At 42.3% G+C, this 21,095-nt stretch overlaps 1 protein-coding gene across 2 annotated transcripts in view; it reads right to left on the bottom strand.

The window, feature by feature from the left end:
* Nucleotides 1–1,916: 1,916 nt before the first annotated feature.
* The window catches only part of EPAS1 (endothelial PAS domain protein 1), a 134,228-nt gene continuing 115,049 nt past the window's right edge, over nucleotides 1,917–21,095 (bottom strand). Inside the window, exons 11-16 of one of the 2 annotated variants that reach the window (XM_048482720.1) lie at nucleotides 16,614–16,724; nucleotides 13,832–14,322; nucleotides 10,237–10,354; nucleotides 9,992–10,115; nucleotides 9,057–9,233; nucleotides 1,917–5,936 (exon numbers count right to left, since the gene is read on the bottom strand). In XM_048482720.1, coding sequence (XP_048338677.1) covers nucleotides 5,785–5,936; nucleotides 9,057–9,233; nucleotides 9,992–10,115; nucleotides 10,237–10,354; nucleotides 13,832–14,322; nucleotides 16,614–16,724 — 1,173 coding nt within the window. In that variant the 3' untranslated portion in view covers nucleotides 1,917–5,784. Of the gene's footprint in view, nucleotides 5,937–9,056; nucleotides 9,234–9,991; nucleotides 10,119–10,236; nucleotides 10,355–13,831; nucleotides 14,323–16,613; nucleotides 16,725–21,095 lie in introns of both variants that reach the window. The other variant, XM_048482713.1, reaches the window with a different exon arrangement.

The following is a 21,095-nucleotide window of genomic DNA, read 5'->3' on the forward strand; positions in this document are numbered from 1 at the left end:
CCCCACTCTAAACCTGGTAGCAGTAGGCTGCAGGTTTCATGAGATGGGGACCTGTATGGATACAAAAATGTATTTATCAGCAGAGAAAAGCCCATCTAGGGAATAAATATTAAGTGAAAACCAGCCCTACTAAGTCTAGGTCAATATAATGAGGAGTTGGAAGAAACATTAAAAATAATGTGGCTCAGCAGTTTTATTTCTGTAACATTTTCCCATAAGAAAGGTTTGCTATTTCAAGAAGCTCTCCTTCCAATCTGTATCTCGTCTTGAGTCAAAAGTTCTGTGCAGGGACTGTGGAAAAAAACCAGGTCATAATTCACAGCACAATAGCTGCTAACAGGAGGCATTAGATCTGTCAGCGAGGGAGATAATTGCTATTGAATGCTATGCAAAGCAAAAGGTGAAAGCAGGTAACTCTGGCAGTTTGCTATTTAAAATCATTACTAAAAATTTCTCAACTCCAAAATATTGACAGCATGCCTTGGCACGCCACGCTAAGCTCCTTTGTCGAAGGGCAGCATATAAATATCACAAATACCTGTATGAAAACTCTATCTAGAGGGGGTCCATTTTGGGAACTCCACATTGGGATCAGGGAGATAAAATCCCTAATCAGACAAAGTACTATCCAGTCATTCTTTCTCAGCCTAACCTACTTCATAGGGTTGTTAGGAGGATGAATGATGAAAGGAAAATACCATATATGCTGTTTTAAGGTGGTTGAAAGAAGGGATCAAAACAGTTCCTGGTAACTGTCAGCCTATTGCTTGTTCAAATCTCTCCTCCATCATATATGGAGTATCCAGTGCTGAGTTGGAAAATACTTGGTGACTTTGGGTATGGAGGTGGCCTGGGGAAGGTGGAGTTTGGGGAGGGAAGGGGCTTCAATAGATATAATGCCACAGAGTCCACCCTGAAAACAGCCTTTTTCTCCAGGGGCACAACTCTTGATTGTCTAGAGATCAACTGTGATCGAGGGAGATCTCCAGGTACTGTCTGGAGGTTGGCAACTCTACTCACAGACGTATTTAATAGCCACCAGTCCCTCACAGCCACAGTTCTGTATCTGTAACATATGGATAATCTCACAAGTTAGAAGGGTGGTTATGCTATTTGGTGGTTAGACTATGGTTATACTATGGAAATCTGGCTTCAAAGCTGTGTTCAGCAATGGAGCATCAGGAGGAGCCCTGGTAAATCATTCTCTTTCAAAGGGTGCTGTGTGGTTTCCGGGCTGTATGGCCGTGTTCTGGCAGCATTCTCTCCTGACATTTCGCCTGCATCTGTGGCTGGCATCTTCAGATCCTCTGAAGATGCCAGCCTGGGCTCTAGCTAACGTCGAAGAGAATACTAGAAAATTGTTACAACTGCTTTCCAACCTAATATTCCGGCCCATTAGAAAGCCTTCGACAATACTCTTTCAAAGGCTTTCATGGCCGGATTCAACTGGTTGTGGTGGGTTTTCTGGGCTGTGTACACCTCTGAAAATGTCAGCCACAGATGCAGGCGAAACATTAGGAACAAGATCTACCAGACCACGGCCACACAGCCTGGAAACCCCACCAGAACCATTCTCTTTCAGCTTAACCTACCTCAAACTATTGTTATGCTTTTGTCTTGATCAATATCGTTTTAAAAAGTGTTTTCTTTTTGTTCTTTTAGTTTTTTTAAAAGAAAAAATCAAATAAACCTACCTCAAGGGGGTACTGTCACGCTCCCCAAATTGTTTGATATTCCTACCTTGTGATGCCTATTCAAGAATTAGTTCTCTAATGCAGGCCATTTGTCCATCCTTGTTTCATGCATTTAAAGATCAGTGCAAACCTTTTTATTTTCTATAAATAATTTAATAAATACTTTACAATGATACATCCAAGTGACATTTTTTTGTCCGAAACAAGAGTCACAAAGACATGTAGGATCAGTATACTTTAATAAGGTATCAGTGTCAAAATACATTTCCTTCTCAAGTTAAAAGTTCCCATACAGTTACAATATTATCAATAAGAAATCCAACAATATAGAGAGCATGAAATAATTATGACAATAGTTATAGTTAATATTTTAAGCATGGATTTTTATTGCCACCCCCTCTCCCTTCCTCCCCCCTCCCCACAGTGAGTTTAGTAAATAGTTAGGGTACAAATATTTTTAATGCTTAAAGTATACAGAAGCTAAAAGTAAAAAAAAAAGTATCACTAACCCTTCAAGCACACAAATCATTAAGTCATTACCACAATTGCTTTGTCAAAATCTTCTTGGGTACAGCCACAAGCTCCAAACAACTTACTCCAGTGTCACCACAGTAAACCAGTGGGATTATTTTAGAGTGAACTAGGTGAGGTGGCCTCACACCACCATTAATCAATGCTTCTTTCTGAAGCTTAGCTATATAACTTGACTTATCAATCATAATAACTCAAAGCATAATCCAGTTTTTAAGCAAAATAAAGGCCCAATTTCACTCATTTCTCTGCAGCAAATGTGGATTTGCCTCTGATTGGGTAATCAACAAAAATTCTGAGCCCAATCACAAACCCCACCCCCCCATAGGTAGTTGTATAAGGCACTATATAAGCCAACAGGACTTAAAAGTGCTTAGCACTGGAAGGAACATACGATTGAGTATTTTTGGTAACAAATTCTGACTTTATCATAGACCTTAAACCTTTATTTTGAAAGGTTTAGTAAAAGTAAACTCCCACCCTATCATTTTTTGAATTGCTGAAAGACAATACACTTGAAAGGGCTCAGTCCACATAGGGCTTCCTAATCTTAAAAGTGTTGTGATCCTCAGCATTCACAGACTAGTCTTGAACTTTGAATAATACTGGCACAGACAGACACTGAAATCAGCAGCACAAGCCCTAGCAGAGGTCCCTACAAAGTCTTGCATGAGTAGGGTTTCTGGGAGGGCCTGCCCTCAGCACCTGGGGAATTTCCCCTGTCGATGCAGATCTCCTGAGTAGTGGAAAAGGCCACAGGGAATGAATCCAAGAGATTTACTTGTGCAATTACTCTTGCAGAAAGGCTATTCACTGATGCAATTTCTGCGATCAGCAAGGAGGCTGCTAAAATCTAATGCAGGAACCATCAGCACCTTTTACATGCAAGCTTTGAGCACCTGGGAAATTCTGTATCAGGACAAGAGAGTAGGGCCAGTGGTGGGATTCAGCAGGTTCGCACCACTTTGGCAGAACTGGTTGTTAAAATGGTGCTTATAAACAACCAGTTGTTAAATTATTTGAATCCCACCACTGAGTAGGGCTGAAAACTGTTTCCAGAATGCAAACTTCATGTCAGTTCTGATGTACAGTTTTGCCTCCACTGAGGAATACTCATGCATTTTTAATTCCATCAGATTTCAAAAGGAAAGGCTTTAGCACTGTTCTGAATTGTGCACATTATGCCAACATTGGCCCTTCAAAGGAATTCTACTTCACAGAAAAGTGAACTGAAATAAAAGGATTAGCATATAAAATTATTGCCAGAAGCTCCTTGGAGTATAGCAACTCCAGTGCACTCATGGCGATTTACCACTTATAGGAATCTCACTTTCCATTTCAGTGCCAGGGATAGCTGTGTGTTTGTAAACAGCAAAGCTGCACTATGAAAGGGGAAGCCCATCTTTTCTGGAGCTACATACGTTCACTGAAGACCATACAGAGCTTCAGCTTTATAACGGACAAGGTTCTCTAATCTAGAGAAATTCCAGAGTAGAAACTATGTTAACTTGTATAGAAAAGGTTTTCATGGGTCGGAGCTCACTTAGAAAGTTAGTTGTGCTGTAAATTAATGGGACAGGTTATTTGAGACTCACGTGAAGTGTTCCGAGTCTGGATTGCAGCCAGGATCTCCAGCAGTTAATGAACACTGCTGTAGTATCTATGAGTCCATTGGCTTCTATATAGCGATGTTAATTTACATCTGACAATTATACTGGCAGATGGGCACAGTCTGATATCATCCTTGTTTTTAAAAATGGCCCTAAGTTTGTCCCTTGGCCCTCATAACCTTGATTCTATCACTTAAACTTTTGGCTTTAATAGATCGTTTTTTAAAAAGTCAGAACCTCTGTGTTTCTTGAGTGAATATTATTGCTGGATTGTGTATAGAGTGTGCCTTGTCTGCCCTGCCGAGGCAACAGGGATTACAGGGAACGAAACAGGGAATGAATCCTTCTATTTAATAAATTCCTGAGCACCAACATTGTTTTTATGGCATTTCTCAAAGTGCCAGGTCGGCTTTTTGAGGACCAACTGCAAGTTTATTTGCAACTGAAAGGCTATCAACAATGAAAGGCAAGCTATAAAGACAGCATACACCTTCCTACTCATCCACTCCAAAGCCCATAACATTTGATTCCCCCACAAGTAACATGGAAATACATAGGCCAGCAAATACATTTAAAGTTATATTTTTCAGCAAAATTAATTACTGTAGAGGAAGAGGCAAACTAGCTGGAAACAAATACCCTGCTTAACTAGAAATTAGCAGTGTGGACACACCTTGCAAAATCGGCAACAGCAGAACAAAAAACTCTAACAAGTCTAAGGCCCCTTCCGCACACGCAAAATAACGCATTTTCAAACCACGTTCACAATTGTTTGCAAGTGGATTTTGCCATTTCGCACAACTTCAAAGAGCATTGAAAGCAGTTTGAAAGTGCATTATTCTGCATGTGCGGTATGAGCCTAGGTAAAACAGCTCCTAAAAAAGGGTTCATGGTTTTAAATCCAGGTATGTCAAAGTACCAATATATGATAAAAATTTAGCCCAGAAAAAAGTATCAAAGACTCAGTTACATTTTGTATAAAATTGGAATATTAAAAATCAGAGACTGCAAATATCTCTCTAACAATCCAGAAGCCACTGTTAATCTCCTTTACCCCCAACTCTGATTCACTCAATAACTATTTAACTTACTCAAAGAGTTTACTCAATCCTGATCACAAAGAGGGTGGAAGCAGGAGTACTGCCATTTTGAATTCTTCTCACTACCATGCTCAGAAAAATCTAAGATGGCAGCACCCATCCCACCTGTTTAATTAAGATCCCACTTTATCCTGGGAGTTGCGTAGATTCTGGTGAGGAAGGCACCTTGGTTTTCTAAAACCCACGGCAGTTACTTGCCTAATAACTTCCATTCTTCTATACAGAAAAATCTCAGTCCTCAAATCAAAATAGCTGCACTTTATGATCCAAGGGGTATATATGTTTATGCTAGATTCCCAACACTCATTGTAAGATATTAAATTATGACTGAATCAAGCTACTGTTCAGACTACTTCCTGGAAAAGACAGAGAGTAGCAAATCTAAGGACAGGCAGTGAGTATTTTATTTGAATAAGCCTGTGCTGAGTGTGGTTAGGGAAAAATTTTTGCACTTTTCTTTGGCAATAAAAATAAAATCTTTGCAATAATGAAGCCAAAGTATTACATACAGGCATTAGCACATCACATCTGTTTTTTTTTAATTAGAATTAATATTGAGGAAGTTTTAGAACATATAAATTACACACAGTGAAGGGGAATTATATAATATAAACTTTCTAAGGAACATTTTATCGCAATAGAAGGAAAAAAATACAGTAGATGCATATTTCTTTTAATATAAACAAGGAAGTGACTAACTTCACAAAAAGGTCACTATTTGGTAATATGACAAGTTCAATAGGTAAGTAAAATCTTGTAACAGTGTAATCAATATTAGAAATTGTCTACTTGCAAAAATAGATTTAAAAACTGAAGCTGTTTGGAGCCAGGTAACCCTGCAGAGTGGACTCAAGTTGCCTGGTCGAGAGCTCGCAGCAACTCACTCCCCTGCAGAAGTGTTGAACTGCCCAGCACCGGGACGTTAACCTCACAGTCATACCTTGTCAATTCTGGCAACAAATAAGGTTCAAAAGATGGACCAAGTAGGCGGCTCGTTACTCCTGAAACAAGATGATTTTGAATGTTACATCAGGATATCATTTTCAGCTGTTTCTCACCCTTTTTTTTACTTCTTTGGGCCCCTTCTAACCTTCCCTCATTTTGGTCTTCTTTTTGAGCACCTGATCTGCAGGTGCTTGTCTAGAGAATGCAACAGAGAGATAGCTTTCTTTCTTTCTTTCTTTCTTTCTTTCTTTCTTTCTTTCTTTCTTTCTTTCTTTCTTTCTTTCTTTCTTTCTTTCTTTCTTTCTTTCTTTCTTAAGCAATCAATCAATCAATTAATCAATCAATCAATTAATCAATTAATTAATTAATTAATTAAACTTATAGGCCACCTCATCCCCGAAGGGCTCGAGGCGGCTCACAATATGGCTGTTCTAACGAACAGCAAATCAACAACATAAAACTTAAACCCCTTAAAACCTATGCAGCAATAAATTAAAACAACAGAAATATTTTAGAACAAAAGTTGTTTAAAACAGGCGCCCGACTAAGGCCAAAAGAAGGGAGGGAATAGGCCCAAGGATTACACGATGGCAACAGTAAATCAGGCCCAACCAGAATAGAAAAGATGGAAACAGGCAGCCTCAGATTCGGTGGGGGGCAGTAGAGCCACGGCTGGCCGCTCCAAAAGCCCGGTGGAATAGCTCCGTCTTACAGGCCCTGCAGAACTCACTAAGGTCCCGCAGGGCCCGGACAGCTGGAGGTAGAGCATTCCACCAGGCAGGGGCCAGAGCCTTTATGGCTCTGGCCCAGGTCAAGGCCAGCCGTATCATCGCGGGGCCAGGGGTCACCAGCAGTTCTGCTGCTGCCGAATGCAGCGGCCTATGTGGGACATAAGGGGTGATGCGGTCCCGTAGGTATGAGGGCCCCATGCCGCGTAAGGCCTTAAAGGTCAGTACCAGCACCTTGAAAACGATCCGGAACTCCACTGGGAGCCAGTGCAGACAGCATAGCACAGGGGTGATATGATCTGAATAATCACCACCTGTCAAAAGCCAAGCCGCTGCATTCTGGACCAGCTTCAACTTCCGGAAGGGGGCCAACTGCCAGGCCTGACGAAGATGGAAAAATGCGGTCCGGGTTGTAAGGGCCACCTGGGTCTCCATTGAAAGAGACGAATCCAGGTGGACCCCCAGACTGCGAACGAAGGAGGCCGGCACCAATGAGGCCCCCTCCCACACCAGCGGCTGGAAATCCTGAGCCTCTCCCCCACAGCCTAACCACAGGATCTCCGGCTTCGAATGGATTCAGTTTCAGCCTGCTCTGCTGTAACCAACCAGCTACCGCCTCCAAACAATACTGGAGAGCTGCAGGGACAGAGGCCGCCCCCCTCTCCATCAACAGAATGAGCTGGGTGTCATTCGCATATTGGTGACAGACCAGCCCAAAACTCCGCACCAGCTGAGCAAGGGGTCGCATGTAGATGTTAAGTAAGAGCGGGGAGAGCAAGGCTCCCTGAAGGATCCCACAACTAAGTGGAGCTCTATGGGAGGCCTCATCCCCACACCATACCTGCTGACCCCGACCCTGGAGAAACGAGGCAATCCATTGAAGGACAGTGCCCCGTACTCCAGAGGCAGCCAGACGGTGGATCGAAAGGTCGTGATTAACCATATCAAACGCTGCTGTGAGATCGAGCAACACCAGCAGCCCCGGTCCGCCTCGGTCTAGTTGCATGCGGAGATTATCTGTGATGGCGATGAGGACGGTCTCCGTCCCATGCCCAGCACGGAAGCCGGACTGGAAGGGATCGAGCACCAATGTGTCCTCCAGGAAGCCCTGAAGCTGCTCCAACACCACTCTCTGAAGCTGCTCCAACACCACTGGATTTGTACATAAAACAGCGCTTTAGGAGCAAATCCTGAACATCAGCCTTCTCTACCTGTCCATTTATTTTAGCTTCCCTCTACTTGGTTAAGTGGATTTGTGTATATAATGTTGTTATGCCAATAAAGGTTCTTTGTTTGTTGACACCACTCTCTCAATTACCTTCCCCAGGAACGACAGATTCGAAACGGGGCGGTAATTGGCCAGATCACCAGGATCTAAGGATGGTCTTTTCAAGAGTGGGCGGACCACTGCCTCCTTCAACCCACCCGGAAATACTCCTTGCTCAAGGGAGCAGTTGACTATATTCAACAGGTGGGGTCATAACTCCTCCTGGCAAGCTTTTATCAGTCAGGAGGGGCACGGATCCAGAGGACAAGTAGTAGGTCTAACAGCAGCTAGGACCCTGTCAGCATTGGACTCGCAGAGTAGGGAAAACCGGTCCAGACTTGGACCCAAAGACGGCGAAGGAGCCTCGAGTTCCCTCAAGTGTGGCTGGAAGGTCCCGGCGGAGGGACGCGACTTTATCTACAAAAAAGCTCTGAAATGCCTCACAGCCAATAGCCAATTCAGAATTTGTAGACCCCTCCACCAAAGAGGTGAGAACAATCCGAAATAGTTGTGCCAGGCGTGAGCTAGCAGATGCAAGGGAGGACGAAAAATGGACATTCTTTGCCCTCCGTATCGCCAACTCATAGGCCTTCATAAACGTCCTATAAGTTGGGTGCTGTGTGGTTTCCGGGCTGTATGGCCGTGTTCTAGCAGCATTCTCTCCTGACGTTTCGCCTGCATCTGTGGCTGGCATCTTCAGAGGATTCCTCGCCGCGGAAAAGCCTTCGACTAGTCCTATAGAGTGTTGTTTGTATCACTTCGTCAAGCGAGACTTCCTCCACACTCGCCGAAGTCTAGCCAGTCTGAGTTCCCTCGTTTCATATTGGTGCAGCTCCTCTAGTATACCACTCAAGGGAGCCCGGCCTAGAACGGAGGCGCAGAGGGTGCTTGGGAGCAATTCCCTTGATGGCATCGGACAGCCTGGAATTCCAGTCTGTCACCTACTCATTGAGGGTGCCAGGGGGCTCAGGGTCCCGCAGAGCATTCAGGAACCCATCTGGTTCCATAAGTCTCCATGGGCGGACATAAATAGGTCCGTTGCCTAGACAGGGTTGGCGCGGCGAATCCACCCGGATCCATCAAGTATCTTGAGACAAGCAGCATAAACAAACAAACAAACAAACGCAAACTTCCAGCATTCGGCAGACATTTTTTTTAGCTTGATCAGCATCAGACTTTACCTGACATCCTATGAGCTTGTGGTACACGGAAGTCCTGATAAGGAGAACTGTAGAAGTGGGGGGAGAATACGGCCTTAGGGTGATCAGCAGGGTTTCCGGTGGAGGGGGGCGACTGCTGCTGTTGTGCCATATTCAAGGGTTGGCCTGAACCTCTTTGTGGGTTACAAAGAAACTCATCTAAGATTGGAAGCAAGAATTAAAACAAACATCAGCTAGCTGTAGTTGAACATGAACTGTGGCCTGAAACCAGACAGAATTCATATTTTCGACACTGTGACATATACTATTTTGCTCAAGAAGGAATTTTCCTGATCTTTCCAGACATTCCTCGTAGGTTGCTCTTTTCTGTACTTTTTCTAGCTCTGCAATATCATTTTTGAGCAATTGGAACTGTACATTTTTTGCCTTTTTCATTACTGCCATAAACTGACTAATTTTTATCAAGTAATCCTCTACAACCCCAAGACCTTTCAATCTTGGTCCCAGCGACTTCAGACCCCATCAGAATATATAGCTTGAAGCTGAGGGAGAGCATGACAAGGAATGTAGATGTAGAAGAGCAAGTTTCATAACCTGCTTTTCTCTGCCTTAAGGAGTCTTAGAGTGGCTTACCATCACCTTCCCTTCCCCCACAACAGACACCTTATGAGGTAGGTGGGACTGAGAGAGTTCTGAGAGAACTGTGGTTATCCCAAGGTCACCAGCAGGCTTCATGTGGAGGAGTGGGGAATCAGATCTGGTTCACCAGATAAGAGTAGTAGACTCTAAACCACTACCCCATACTGGCTGTCAGTGGGGAGGGGTTGGGGGACAATAAAGCACGCAAGTGGATCACCAGTCCATCTGCAGGTTATCAGCAACTGTTGTGGAGTTGTGTTGTAGAGCATCATGGTGCTCTGATTCTGCTGGCTTTAATACTGCCATTTTCTTCTTACCATTAAGGACACTTGTGCTGAGCGACTTCCTCTCTGTGAGCAATGCACAGTTTTCACCTCTGAGAATTTTCATCCTTTTCCACATTAGGTGAGTTGGGTTAATGCCAGAGGCGTCTCCCTGTGACTGCTGGAAGAAAGGAGGATAAGCCTTAGTAGTTAAGAAAAGGCAACAATGTTTTGTTTAAAAAATAATTTTGCTTTAAGATTATGATGAGCATAAATAACAGTGATCAAGGACAGGTTACCCTGTTGGGATGCAGAAATGCTTGTTCCTCATAGTCCAGCTGCCGCTTCAGCTTCAAGCTGTTGGCAAGAGCCATCCGTGAAGTGTTTATGTCCCGCTGTCCAAAGCTCTCCATTGACCTAGAAAGGCAAGACCCATTTTCTTTTATTCTCTTCATACCAGAGCAATGAGATATGCTGAGCTGTGATTCCTAATACAGCTCTGATTCATTGGCCAAAAGACACTTGGAACACCGTTCTTGATAGACAACTGGCTACAGGAAACAGTGACAGGACACCAATAAATGATGAAGTACAGATTCTTGGGGGGGGGGGGTTTATAAGCCACACCATTCATTCATGAGCAAAAAAAATCTTCAAGCAGAAAAATCGAAGCAAAGAAGAGTATGTTGAAGTTTGAATGGACCACATGAATGGGTAAATAAATGCTGATCTGTCTATTTATTTTGCCATCAAGTCATATCTGATCTACGTGACCCCTGGTAGGGTTTTCAAGGCAAGAGACTTTCAGAGGTGGCTTGCCATTGCCTGCCTCCACACATGACCCTGGTCTTCCTTGGAGGTCTCCCATCCAAATATTTGTCAGGATCATCCGTCTTCTAGGTAGCTGTTGGATGGGACGTACCTGCAATACAGATCCTGGCCATGGCATTTTGGCTTGTCAATGATTATTGTACTGACTTAGGAAGGAGGCATGGAAGAACTGCTCCAAAAGACATATGGAAGCCCCCCGAGCCATTACAGTTATCAAGACATGCATGGTGTAAGCCTGCATATGTATACTCTATATACTCTTTAGCTACGTAGTAGCCAAGGAGTACAGATTAGGACCGGGAGACATGGGTTCAAATCTCCACACAGTTGTAAAGCTCCAAGGTGACTTCTGGCTAGACACAGGCTGTAATCTGAAGAACACTTCCTGGGAGTAAGCCCTTTGAATAGAATGGGACTTACTTCCAAGTAGATCTGTTTAGAATTGCTCCCACAGTTGTTCAGCCTAACCTTCAGGGTTGATGCGAAGATAAAAAGGAGGAACTCGTACTTGTCCCTGGGATTCTTGGAGGAAAGCTCGGCCAACAAGAGATATATGTCTACAACTTTTTAAAAACCCACATATCTGTGATATCTAATTTTAAACAGAAAAAAAATCCTATGAGAACTTCTCTAAGCAGACATGAAGCCAACACGGACCTCTTCTTGACTCCTAGCCCACTCTTCCTGATTTGATTAGTCTGCTGGCAACCTTCTAATTTTCATGAGATAACTTCCCCATGAGGTTTCCACTTCTGGGATTGTCAAGTTTATTATAGTCTCACTTCCAACTTTTCGTTTCAGCTGCTTATTTTGTTTAAATAAGTTGAACCCCTCCCCCTTTTTATAGAGATCTAAGGCAGAGTACAAAACTGAACGTCACTGGTGGATTCCACACAGCACACGTCTTTAGGATGGTATAAAAAGCGTTTTGGGGAAGAATTTCGCACAGCTCTCTTTCCCGAAACAACTTTATATTCCTCTCAACCCAGATTTTTCAAAAATCGCTAAACTAGCAATCATTCCCCACAAACCTGGGTTGAAGACATGTCCTGCCTGCTGAGCAAAACCAAGCAGGCAGGAAATACTTTCTCCAACCCAAACCCCTAATTTTTATTTCTGGTGCTTGCATCCACCATTCTGTATGCTGCAGCAGATTCTCCATAAAGATTCCTCACGGAGGTTTCCTCCACTTGCAGCTCATCCATTTGCTATTTCACTGTTAAAAGTAAATAAAAAAGATGAATACAGTTTGTTGTGCCTAGTGACCCCATGCATGTGCAGTTTTTCCTTTTTTTTTGTTTTGAAAGGGATATCTGTGAAGATACAGTGACGCAAATACGTGCCTATTGCAGCTTCTTCAATTGTGTTGCCGTATTTTTGCAGACATCCCCCTCAAAACGAAAAGGAAAAAGGACAAACAGCACATACGTGGGATCACTACGCAAAACAAACTTTATTCATCTGCTTTTTACAATCAAATAGCAAATGGATGAGCTGCAAGCAGAGGAAACCTCTGTGGGGATTCTCCATGGAGAATCTGCTGCAGCACATGAAATGGCCGGCACAACTGTGAAACTGACAAGAGCTCTGTGCAGCAGGCAGGAAAAAAGATCGGTTTTGGCTGGCCACACTTGTGTTCTCCAGTGCTATGGGAACACAGAATGCCCAAACAGATCTTTTTATAATAATCCAAAGACGTTATATTTATGCTGTGCGGAATCCACCACTGAAATATCTACTGAAAATATAAATAATTAAAATCTATGCCAATTTCAACCTAGACTCCTGTTCAAAGCACTCTTAAGACATTCAACCTTGCAAAGCTTCTGGATATGAACCAAAATGGAAGCCTTTCTCACATGCTTTGGAAGGCTATTCCAGAAGGAAAGGGCAACAACGGGAAAGATTGTTGTTGGTTTTCCGGGCTGGGTGGCTGTGGTATGGTAGTTTTTGCTCTTAATGGCCCCTTCCGCACACGCAAAATAATGCATTTTCAAACCACTTTCACAGCTGTTTGCAAGTGGATTTTGCCATTCCGCACAGCTTAAAAAAGCACTGAAAGCAGTTTGAAAGTGCATTATTCTGCATGTGCGGAATGAGCCAATGCTTTGCCCGCATCTATGGCTGGCAGCTATGCACATGAAACATTAGGAGCAAAAACTACCAAACCATGGCCACAGCCTGGAAAACACAAAATAGCCAGGTGATTCTGTCTGTGAAAGCTTTTGGCAATAGATCGACAGGAAAAGCCATTGAATGGGCAGAGGCTGATCTTAGCTTTCTATAAGGGACAATCATGCAGCCCCAACAGGAAGACCACAGTTGCCACACAGTTCCACATGCACATCCCAAGCCTAGAAGGGCTTCGGAGATAAGCAGTAGTACCTTGATAATACACTGAATAATACCAGAAATACACTGGCGATGAATGTGATGTTCCCAGCACAGGCATAATATACGCATTGTTGCTAGCACACTTGTCTCAGGACCAAGAATAGCTTTCCCATGCCTTTATCTTATCTAAACATGCTCACTTCTTACCCTTAATAATTTTTGTTGTCTGGGTAAGTCAATTATGACATACTTTTAAAGCGACATTGAAGTCAAGGGGAGGGAAGTCATAAGAACATAAGAACAAGCCAGCTGGATCAGACCAAAGTCCATCTAGTCCAGCTCTCTGCTACTCGCAGTGGCCCACCAGGTGCTTTGGGGAGCTCACATGTAGGATGTGAACGCAATGGCCTTCTGCGGCTGTAAGAATAAGACTGAACTTTCTCACTTTCAATTCTGCAGGAAAACATACATTTTCAAAGCAGGCAAACAGAAGTTTGTGGCTTTTGAGCTACTTCATTTATCACTTTGGGTTGGTTTTATTGTCTGTCAGTTCTCTGCCCGCTTGCAACACAAAACAGATGCAGACTCTTGCAGGCGAGACCCATGAGCTACTGACTTACATGTGTACAAGGCTGCTGTAACTCAAGATCATGCATGGCTCTATACCCTGCCCTCCAACAGGATTATTCCAATCATTTATGAATAGTCATGATTTATGCCTGGAGTTACCTTTTCTTATATAAGTTCACATTAGGTAAATGCAACGGTGGTCCTGACGGAGAGCTGGTTAGGGCTCCTGAGCATTTGTTGCCTGCTAGTCTCCATTTTGTAGGGATGTACTGTAATGGAGGGTCAGGTGGCCACTGAGTATTTGGTCTTCCACCCATTGAAGACAGTGGAGTGCTGGCTTGTGCATAGTAGGGCAGCAATAAGGCTGACTGGCTCCCATGATGGAAGAATGCTGACGGTCCAGTTTCCTGGCCTGTGTTCATGTTTTTGCTAGACATCTGCTGGCAGTATTTTTCTGGGAGGAACTGGTTTTGTGAGGGAGGAGCAAGGGGCTGAAAGAGGTTGCTCATGTTGCTTAAGCTCTGCTGTGTGAGCTGGGCACTTTCGGCAAGAGGACGTTCTTCTTGGCAGATAGGACTGAGCTGGAAATCTTCTCCATCCATGGGGATGTAAGGAGCTAAGGTTTCAAGGTCTAGCTCATTGAAGTCAGTCTGTCCAAAGAAAATGGGGCAGAGGAGGGAGAACAATTAGAACCATCATGCATGAAGTTTCCAGAAATGAGACTGCCCCCTACTATGTCCCAATATGATATCAAAGACAGTAGTCCTTTCCAGACAATAGAAAATAGTTTCCCTCCACGGCTTTTATGTTATTTCAAAACTTATATCTGTTTCTGTGTACACGCTATCAGCTGCTTTATGTACTGTTTGTAAATGGCAGAAAGCCAGGACATAAACCATTAATAAGTATGTGGGGGTAAGAGCAGTATCTTGCTGTTGTCCAGTCCAACTTCCACATGTTACTTAATGGCTCTTGTGTGCAAACGACCTAAGTGCATGTGGGCATCTGGCATTTTGCAGAGTTGTGAATGTGCATAAACTACTGTTATATTCACAACTTGTTGTATGTAGACCACATCAATGTGTACAGATTGTGGGCCACCAGTCTCCTAGGCCCACATGTTTAGGACCCAGGGTACCCTTCTTATTGCTCATGAGAACCATATCCCTATGCCGTCCAGAATTTCTGCAACACTGTATTGGGCAAGGTACTGTGTATCCCTTGCAACTGTAATGAGTTCATTCAGTCCTGAAAAGTTGTGTGTAGGTAAACCTTCAGTCTGAATGACTTAGTCTCATAAGCAGTGGTGGCTCTTCCCAGTTCAAGTCCATTTCCCACCACCTTTTTTGGACATTATTTTGAGCTCATTGAGCTACTTGGAATGGAAGAGTCATTTTGCATTATATTTTGCATGACAGATACTTTTCTGGAATGAAGAGCGACTGAATTATTTGGGAGCACATCTGTGTAGACCTGCTTATGATTGCTCCCAAACAGAAATTATATTTTAGCGCTTCAAAGCGATGAAACTCTACCTGAAACTAGCAGGCTCTCCAGACTGAACTGGCTTTCTGGGAAATTTCTATTTATCTTTCAAATATATTTTTTTGCCATCAATCAAAGCTGACATATTGGGAACTTGTGGAGTTTCCAAGGTAAGAGATATTCAGAGGTAGTTGCCATTGTCTGCCTCCGCATTGCGACCTTGGTAATTCTTCGAGATCTCCCATCCATATACTAGCCTGTTAGTTTCTGATAAGATCAGGCTAGCCAGGTCACCATTTTTTTGCATTCCACAACAAAGTTTTCAAAGGGAAGGAGCTATTTCCATAGACCTGCTGTTCTTGTATATTGTGGTCAGTAAGGATTAATGGCAGCAGAAGCTATTAGTCTTTGCTTAGACTTAACCTGTAATACCTTAGTTCAGTTCAGACAAAATGGGCAAACATGGTTTATCTTAAACTACATGAAACCAGAATTCAATTCACAGATAATTTCTCACACTTACAGAGGGTGTGAGAGATTTTCCTACACAAATATTGCTTTCATTTCTTTTGTTGTTGCCTGGGAGGCGGTGCCTGAGAACATGCCAGGATTGATCCAGGATTTCTGCAATCAGACCTGAAGTGAAACTGTATCTAAGACTAACGGTGGTAAATAAACCAACTTCAGATCAGACTAGACCAGGCTATCCAGGTCAGGGTTTTCAATTCATTCCTGACCTTATATGCTCAACAGGGGGTATGCTTACTGGCATAAAATAATCTAAACAAATAAAAAGCCATCATGGTTATAGCACTGAACTAGGGCTGGGAAGAGTTGGGTTCAAATACCTTCATGCCATGAAATCTATTTGGGAGAGTTAGCCTCTCTCTCCCTAACCTACCTTACAGGCCTGCTGTGAGGATACAATTGAGGGGAGGAAAAATATGTGTATCATCCTGAGCTCCTTGAAGGAAGGGTGAGATTTAAAAAGTCACTACATAAATGAATAAATAAATAAATATATTTTAAAAGTACTAAGACAGGAAAAAACAGTCAGGTATAACAGGACAGCAATCATTTATGTCTATCAGTATCAGCTGGCAATGGTTACATTGACCCCTCCCACAAAAGCCTCCTGAAATTAGGAAGCTAATTTCGCTAATCCTGAAATGCAAGTAATCAAAAAGCCAAGATCCCACTAAAATAGTAAAACTGTGCTAGAACTTCACCACTTCAGACTGCAAGTAGGGTCTCACTGGATTGAATGTTCCTCCATAGAAAAAAAATTCCTCTCCATAAAAAAAATAAAATGTCAGAGATAAGGGCTCTGGTGTTTCACTGCTGCTAAATAGAATGTAATAGATGAGAGAGAGAGAGAAGAAAGAAGTAAGAAAGAGAAGGAAAGAAAGAAAGAAAGAACGAACAAAAGAATGGAGGGAGGGAGGGCATCACTCACCAGTGAGTTGCACTGATTTTTAGCATCTGTGTCCATAGCAAAAAGTTTCTCAATCATCTCAATCTTCAGATCATCATCCAAGGAAGTGTAATAGTCTCCAGGACTACTGGGCTGCAATAAAATTAACAGACAAAATAAAACAAAGAATAATATTTTACAAGCACGCAAATAGTCTCTAACCTGCTTACCCATGGCAAATCTTCCAGATAGCCAGTGGGTAATTAAAGTTGGCTCTTTCTTTTTTGGCCATAAACGACTAGTATCAGTATGTGTGGACAGATGGGCTTGTAAAGATTTCTGTGGGCTATTCAGACATTGGCCTTTTCCACATACTCTTTTTGCATGTCTTGAGGTTCCTGTTTCTTACCTGTTTTCTCCATGTGTTTTACTCCCTCTAGTGTTTTACTCCCTCCCTGAATGTGTTCTACTGTAGGTTTGAAAACAATCTACAGTCACCTTTCTCCACAACCTCTATCTCAGATGCACCAACAATAGCCAAACTTCCTACAACTGAACCCATTTCATTGGGTTTACAACCCCTGGTGATCTCAGAAAAGGAAGTGCAAGATCTATTTCACAGACAGAAGCCTGGAAAAGCACCAGGCCCAGACAAGATAACACCTTCTTGCTTAAAAGTCTGTGCTGTCCAATTGGCCCCCATCTTCACCCAAATCTTCAACAAATCACTAGAGATGTGCTATGTTCCTTCCTGCTTCAAACACTCCACTATCAGTCCCAGTGCCAGAAGCCTTCCCATCAAAGGAACTGGAATGACTACAGACCAGTTGCTCTAACATCTGTAGTTATAGAAAAAACTTTTGAAAATGAGCTAGTGATGTACCATTTAGAAAACCATAATGGATCCAACTGTTGGACCCCTTGCAATTTGCATACCGGCAGAAAAAATAGATGGAAACCAGATGATGCTGTTAATATGGCTTTGCACTATATCCTACAGCATCTTGAATACGCCAAAGACCTAAGTGCAAGGGTCCCTCTTTGTTGATTTTAGTTCAGCATTCAATACCCTATCAGATCCGGACATTCTTCTAACCAAACTAAATCAGCTACAGCAGTACCTGAGCATGATATTTGTAAAAGTGGGATTACAAGCTTCCTAACAGATAGGAAGCAAGCAGGTGGAAGTTATAGGAAAAAAAATTACATCAGACACCTTGGTAAAAAATGAGCACAGGGGACCCCCCCCAAGGCTGTGTACTTTCACCACTTCTCTTCTCTCTGTATACCAATGACTGCATCCTCAAAGCTGATCCCATCTGTTAAAATACTCTGAAATTTGCAGATGATACAGCAGTGATTGGTCTCATTCGAGACAACTTGATGAGAACACATATACAGATGACGGGAGGTTGAACAACTAGCCTTTGCGTGGTGCCACTGGAACAATCTAGAACTGAACACACTTAAAACCGTAGAAATGGTGGGTAGATTTCAGGAGAAACCCTCCCCATCCTACCTCCTCTCACAATACTATTAGACAACACAGTATCCCAAGCAGTAGGAGACCTTTTAAATTTCTAAGGCTCCATCATATCTCACTTGACCTAAAATGGTCACCCAATATCAAAATGTCATCCAAAAAAGAAGCACAACAAAGAATGTTTTTTCTGCGCCAACTCAGGAAGCTCAAACTGCCCAAGGAGCTGCTGATACAGTTCCTACAGAGGAATCCACATTGAGTCTGTTATCTGCACTACTCTATAACTGTGTGGTTTGGTTCTGCAAACCCAACAAAAGATCGCACACACACAGACTTCAGAGAATAATCAGAACTGCAGAAAAAACAATTGCTGCTAACCTGCAGCTTCCATTGAGGGGACCTAGCTTATACTGCACGGGTCAAAAAAAAGGGCTGCGAAAATATTTACTGGACCCCCCTCGCATCCTGGACATAAACTGTTTCAACTCTCTTACCCTCTAAACATTAAGCTACAGAGCACTGCACACCAAGACAACTAGACATAAGAACAGTTTTTTCCTCGAGATGCCCATCACTCTGTTAAACAAATAATTCCCTAGATTCAATGTCAAACTATTTATTATATATTTATTATATAATTACTGCACGCTACTTTTTTCATCATTCCTATTGTCCATCTCCTCCCACTTATGACTGTATGACTATAGCCTGTGCTGACATTTCATTTTATTATATGATTTTACATTTTATGTTTTCATTACTACTGATTGTTTCCTGATTGCTTACTAGACCTATATGACAATCATTAAGTGTTGTACCTTATGATTCTTGACAAATGTATTTTTCTTTTATGTACACTGAGAGCATATGCACCGGAGACAAATTCCTTGTGTGTCCAATCACACTTGGCCAATAAAGATTCTATTCTATTCTATTCTATTCTATTCTATTCTATTCTATTCTATTCTATTCTATTCTATTCTAGTGGTCAATTTGATATAGCAGAAAATTAAATCTAGCTTATTTCCCTGCTGATTTAAGCAGCAGCTTTTTACTCTTGATAAAATCAGATGAAATATTGACGTTTAAAAAACGCAAACCAAACAGGAACTTGGTGATGACAAGAAAGAGAATGCAAAAAGCCCACTGCTTTATCAGAAGCAGCAATTGCAGCAGTGTACTGTTTCATTTTCAAGGAAGAAAATTCTAGTAATAGATTCAATAACATGGCTTCATTAAAAAAATAATACTTGCTTGCCTTTTGATTATTACTTCTAGAGACAATCTTTTATATCAAGTTTCCTCTTGAGAAACCTTTTAGACTTTAGTATATTCACATTTAAACCAAAGTTTTTAGTGATAGCATTTAATGGCTGATTCACACAATGGATAACAATCCACATATAAATTTCCCTAATGTGCACACTTACTTCTCTTGTCCTATTGTTATTTCTGATGAAACTGATCTAGGAATCACTACCTCCCTCCCCACACACACTCCTGTTTCCCAGGGGCAAAAAAATGAGATGGTCAGTTTACACATCCTTGAGCAATGACCCCTCTTTAAAACCATCTTCAGTGTTTTGAAAAAAGCCATTCATGTGTACCCACCCCAAACTAAGTCAACTATCTTTTGCAAGGTCATGGGCTCCTGACATGCATATCTTGAGTCCTAGAATAAGTGATGCTGGGGGCTGGATCTCAGCTGGTAAAGCAACAGCACAGCCATGTTAAATGACTGGCTTGGTTCATTTTTTCTTTTCTTGCGGCTGTATGGATATCGACTGCTTTGGAGTTGCACCAGTTAAATGCAGAGAATTATACTTTCAGTTGTTAGAAAAGAAGTCATGTTCATCTCTTGCTCCAAAAGAGACAAGGACTGTACTTGATGATACAGATATTGGGGTGAAATATGCCCGACAGTTGCAAACAAAGGGAATTTATTTGGTCACAAAGTGAAGGGATAGGAAGGTAGGGTAGGAAGGGCAACTCCTACCACTTCCCTCTTTCTGTTGCAGACCCCTGATTTGCTTTTCATGGTTTTCTGGTGGGTCCCTGTTCCCCAGAAAAAGAGTTTTGGGGAAAATTTTGAGCTGCAGTAGGAAAGGACAGAAGTGCTTTGCATGAGTGGAAAATTTACTCTGGGTCCAGCACACTAACCTGTATTAGGGATTATTTATTTTATTTATTAATTGGATTTCTCATACCACCCCGAAGGGTGTATAACTCTCCCTTCACTTTTTAACCAAAAATATAAAAATATAAAAATTCAATAGCATAAAACCCAATTACAAACATAAAACCAGTTAAAAACAATAAATAGAATACAAAAATAGATGGCAAAATGGTAATCCAGTTTGTATCACGAGGGTAGACATGGTGGCATAGCAGCATCAGATTATACACAAGTTTACCCACCAGTTGGAATACAGGGGATGGCAATTTATAGGGTACAACTATACATACAATGCAAGGATAATATCTAGAATGAAAGCCCCTCATTGTTAAAATGTATGTATGCCATGAGACAACTGATACTGTTCTCATGCACTTCCCCCTTCAACTAAAATTTTTCTGGTAATATTTTTTAAAAGCACCGTTCAGTTAACCCGCTTAATCTTCTATCAGCTTTGATGACACAATGGGAGTCCCTTTTGCGTGAACAGGGAAGGAAATCTCACCAGATACATTGCCATTAATATCTTAAATTAGCTTCACTGGCCTAACAAAGGGGTCTCCAACCTTTTTGAGCCTGTGGGCTCATTTGGAATTCTGATGTGGCTTGGTGGACACAGCAACAAAATGGCTGCTGTAAGGAGGCACAGACAGTCACAAAATGATTGCCACAGCTTACCTTCAGCAACACAGTGCAGATTCTTGTGCTGTGGTGGCAGCTGCTGTCAAAGCAACATTTTTTAGAAATGTGCACAACCAATCAAATCTCCAGTAATCAATGAGAAGCCTTGCCTGGCTCCACCCAATTCTTAAAAACACTTGGTGAGGACCAGAAAAGGTGCCAGCAGGTACCATGGCATCCATGG

Source organism: Sphaerodactylus townsendi, linkage group LG01, assembly GCF_021028975.2.
Source record: "Sphaerodactylus townsendi isolate TG3544 linkage group LG01, MPM_Stown_v2.3, whole genome shotgun sequence".
NCBI lineage: Eukaryota > Metazoa > Chordata > Lepidosauria > Squamata > Sphaerodactylidae > Sphaerodactylus > Sphaerodactylus townsendi.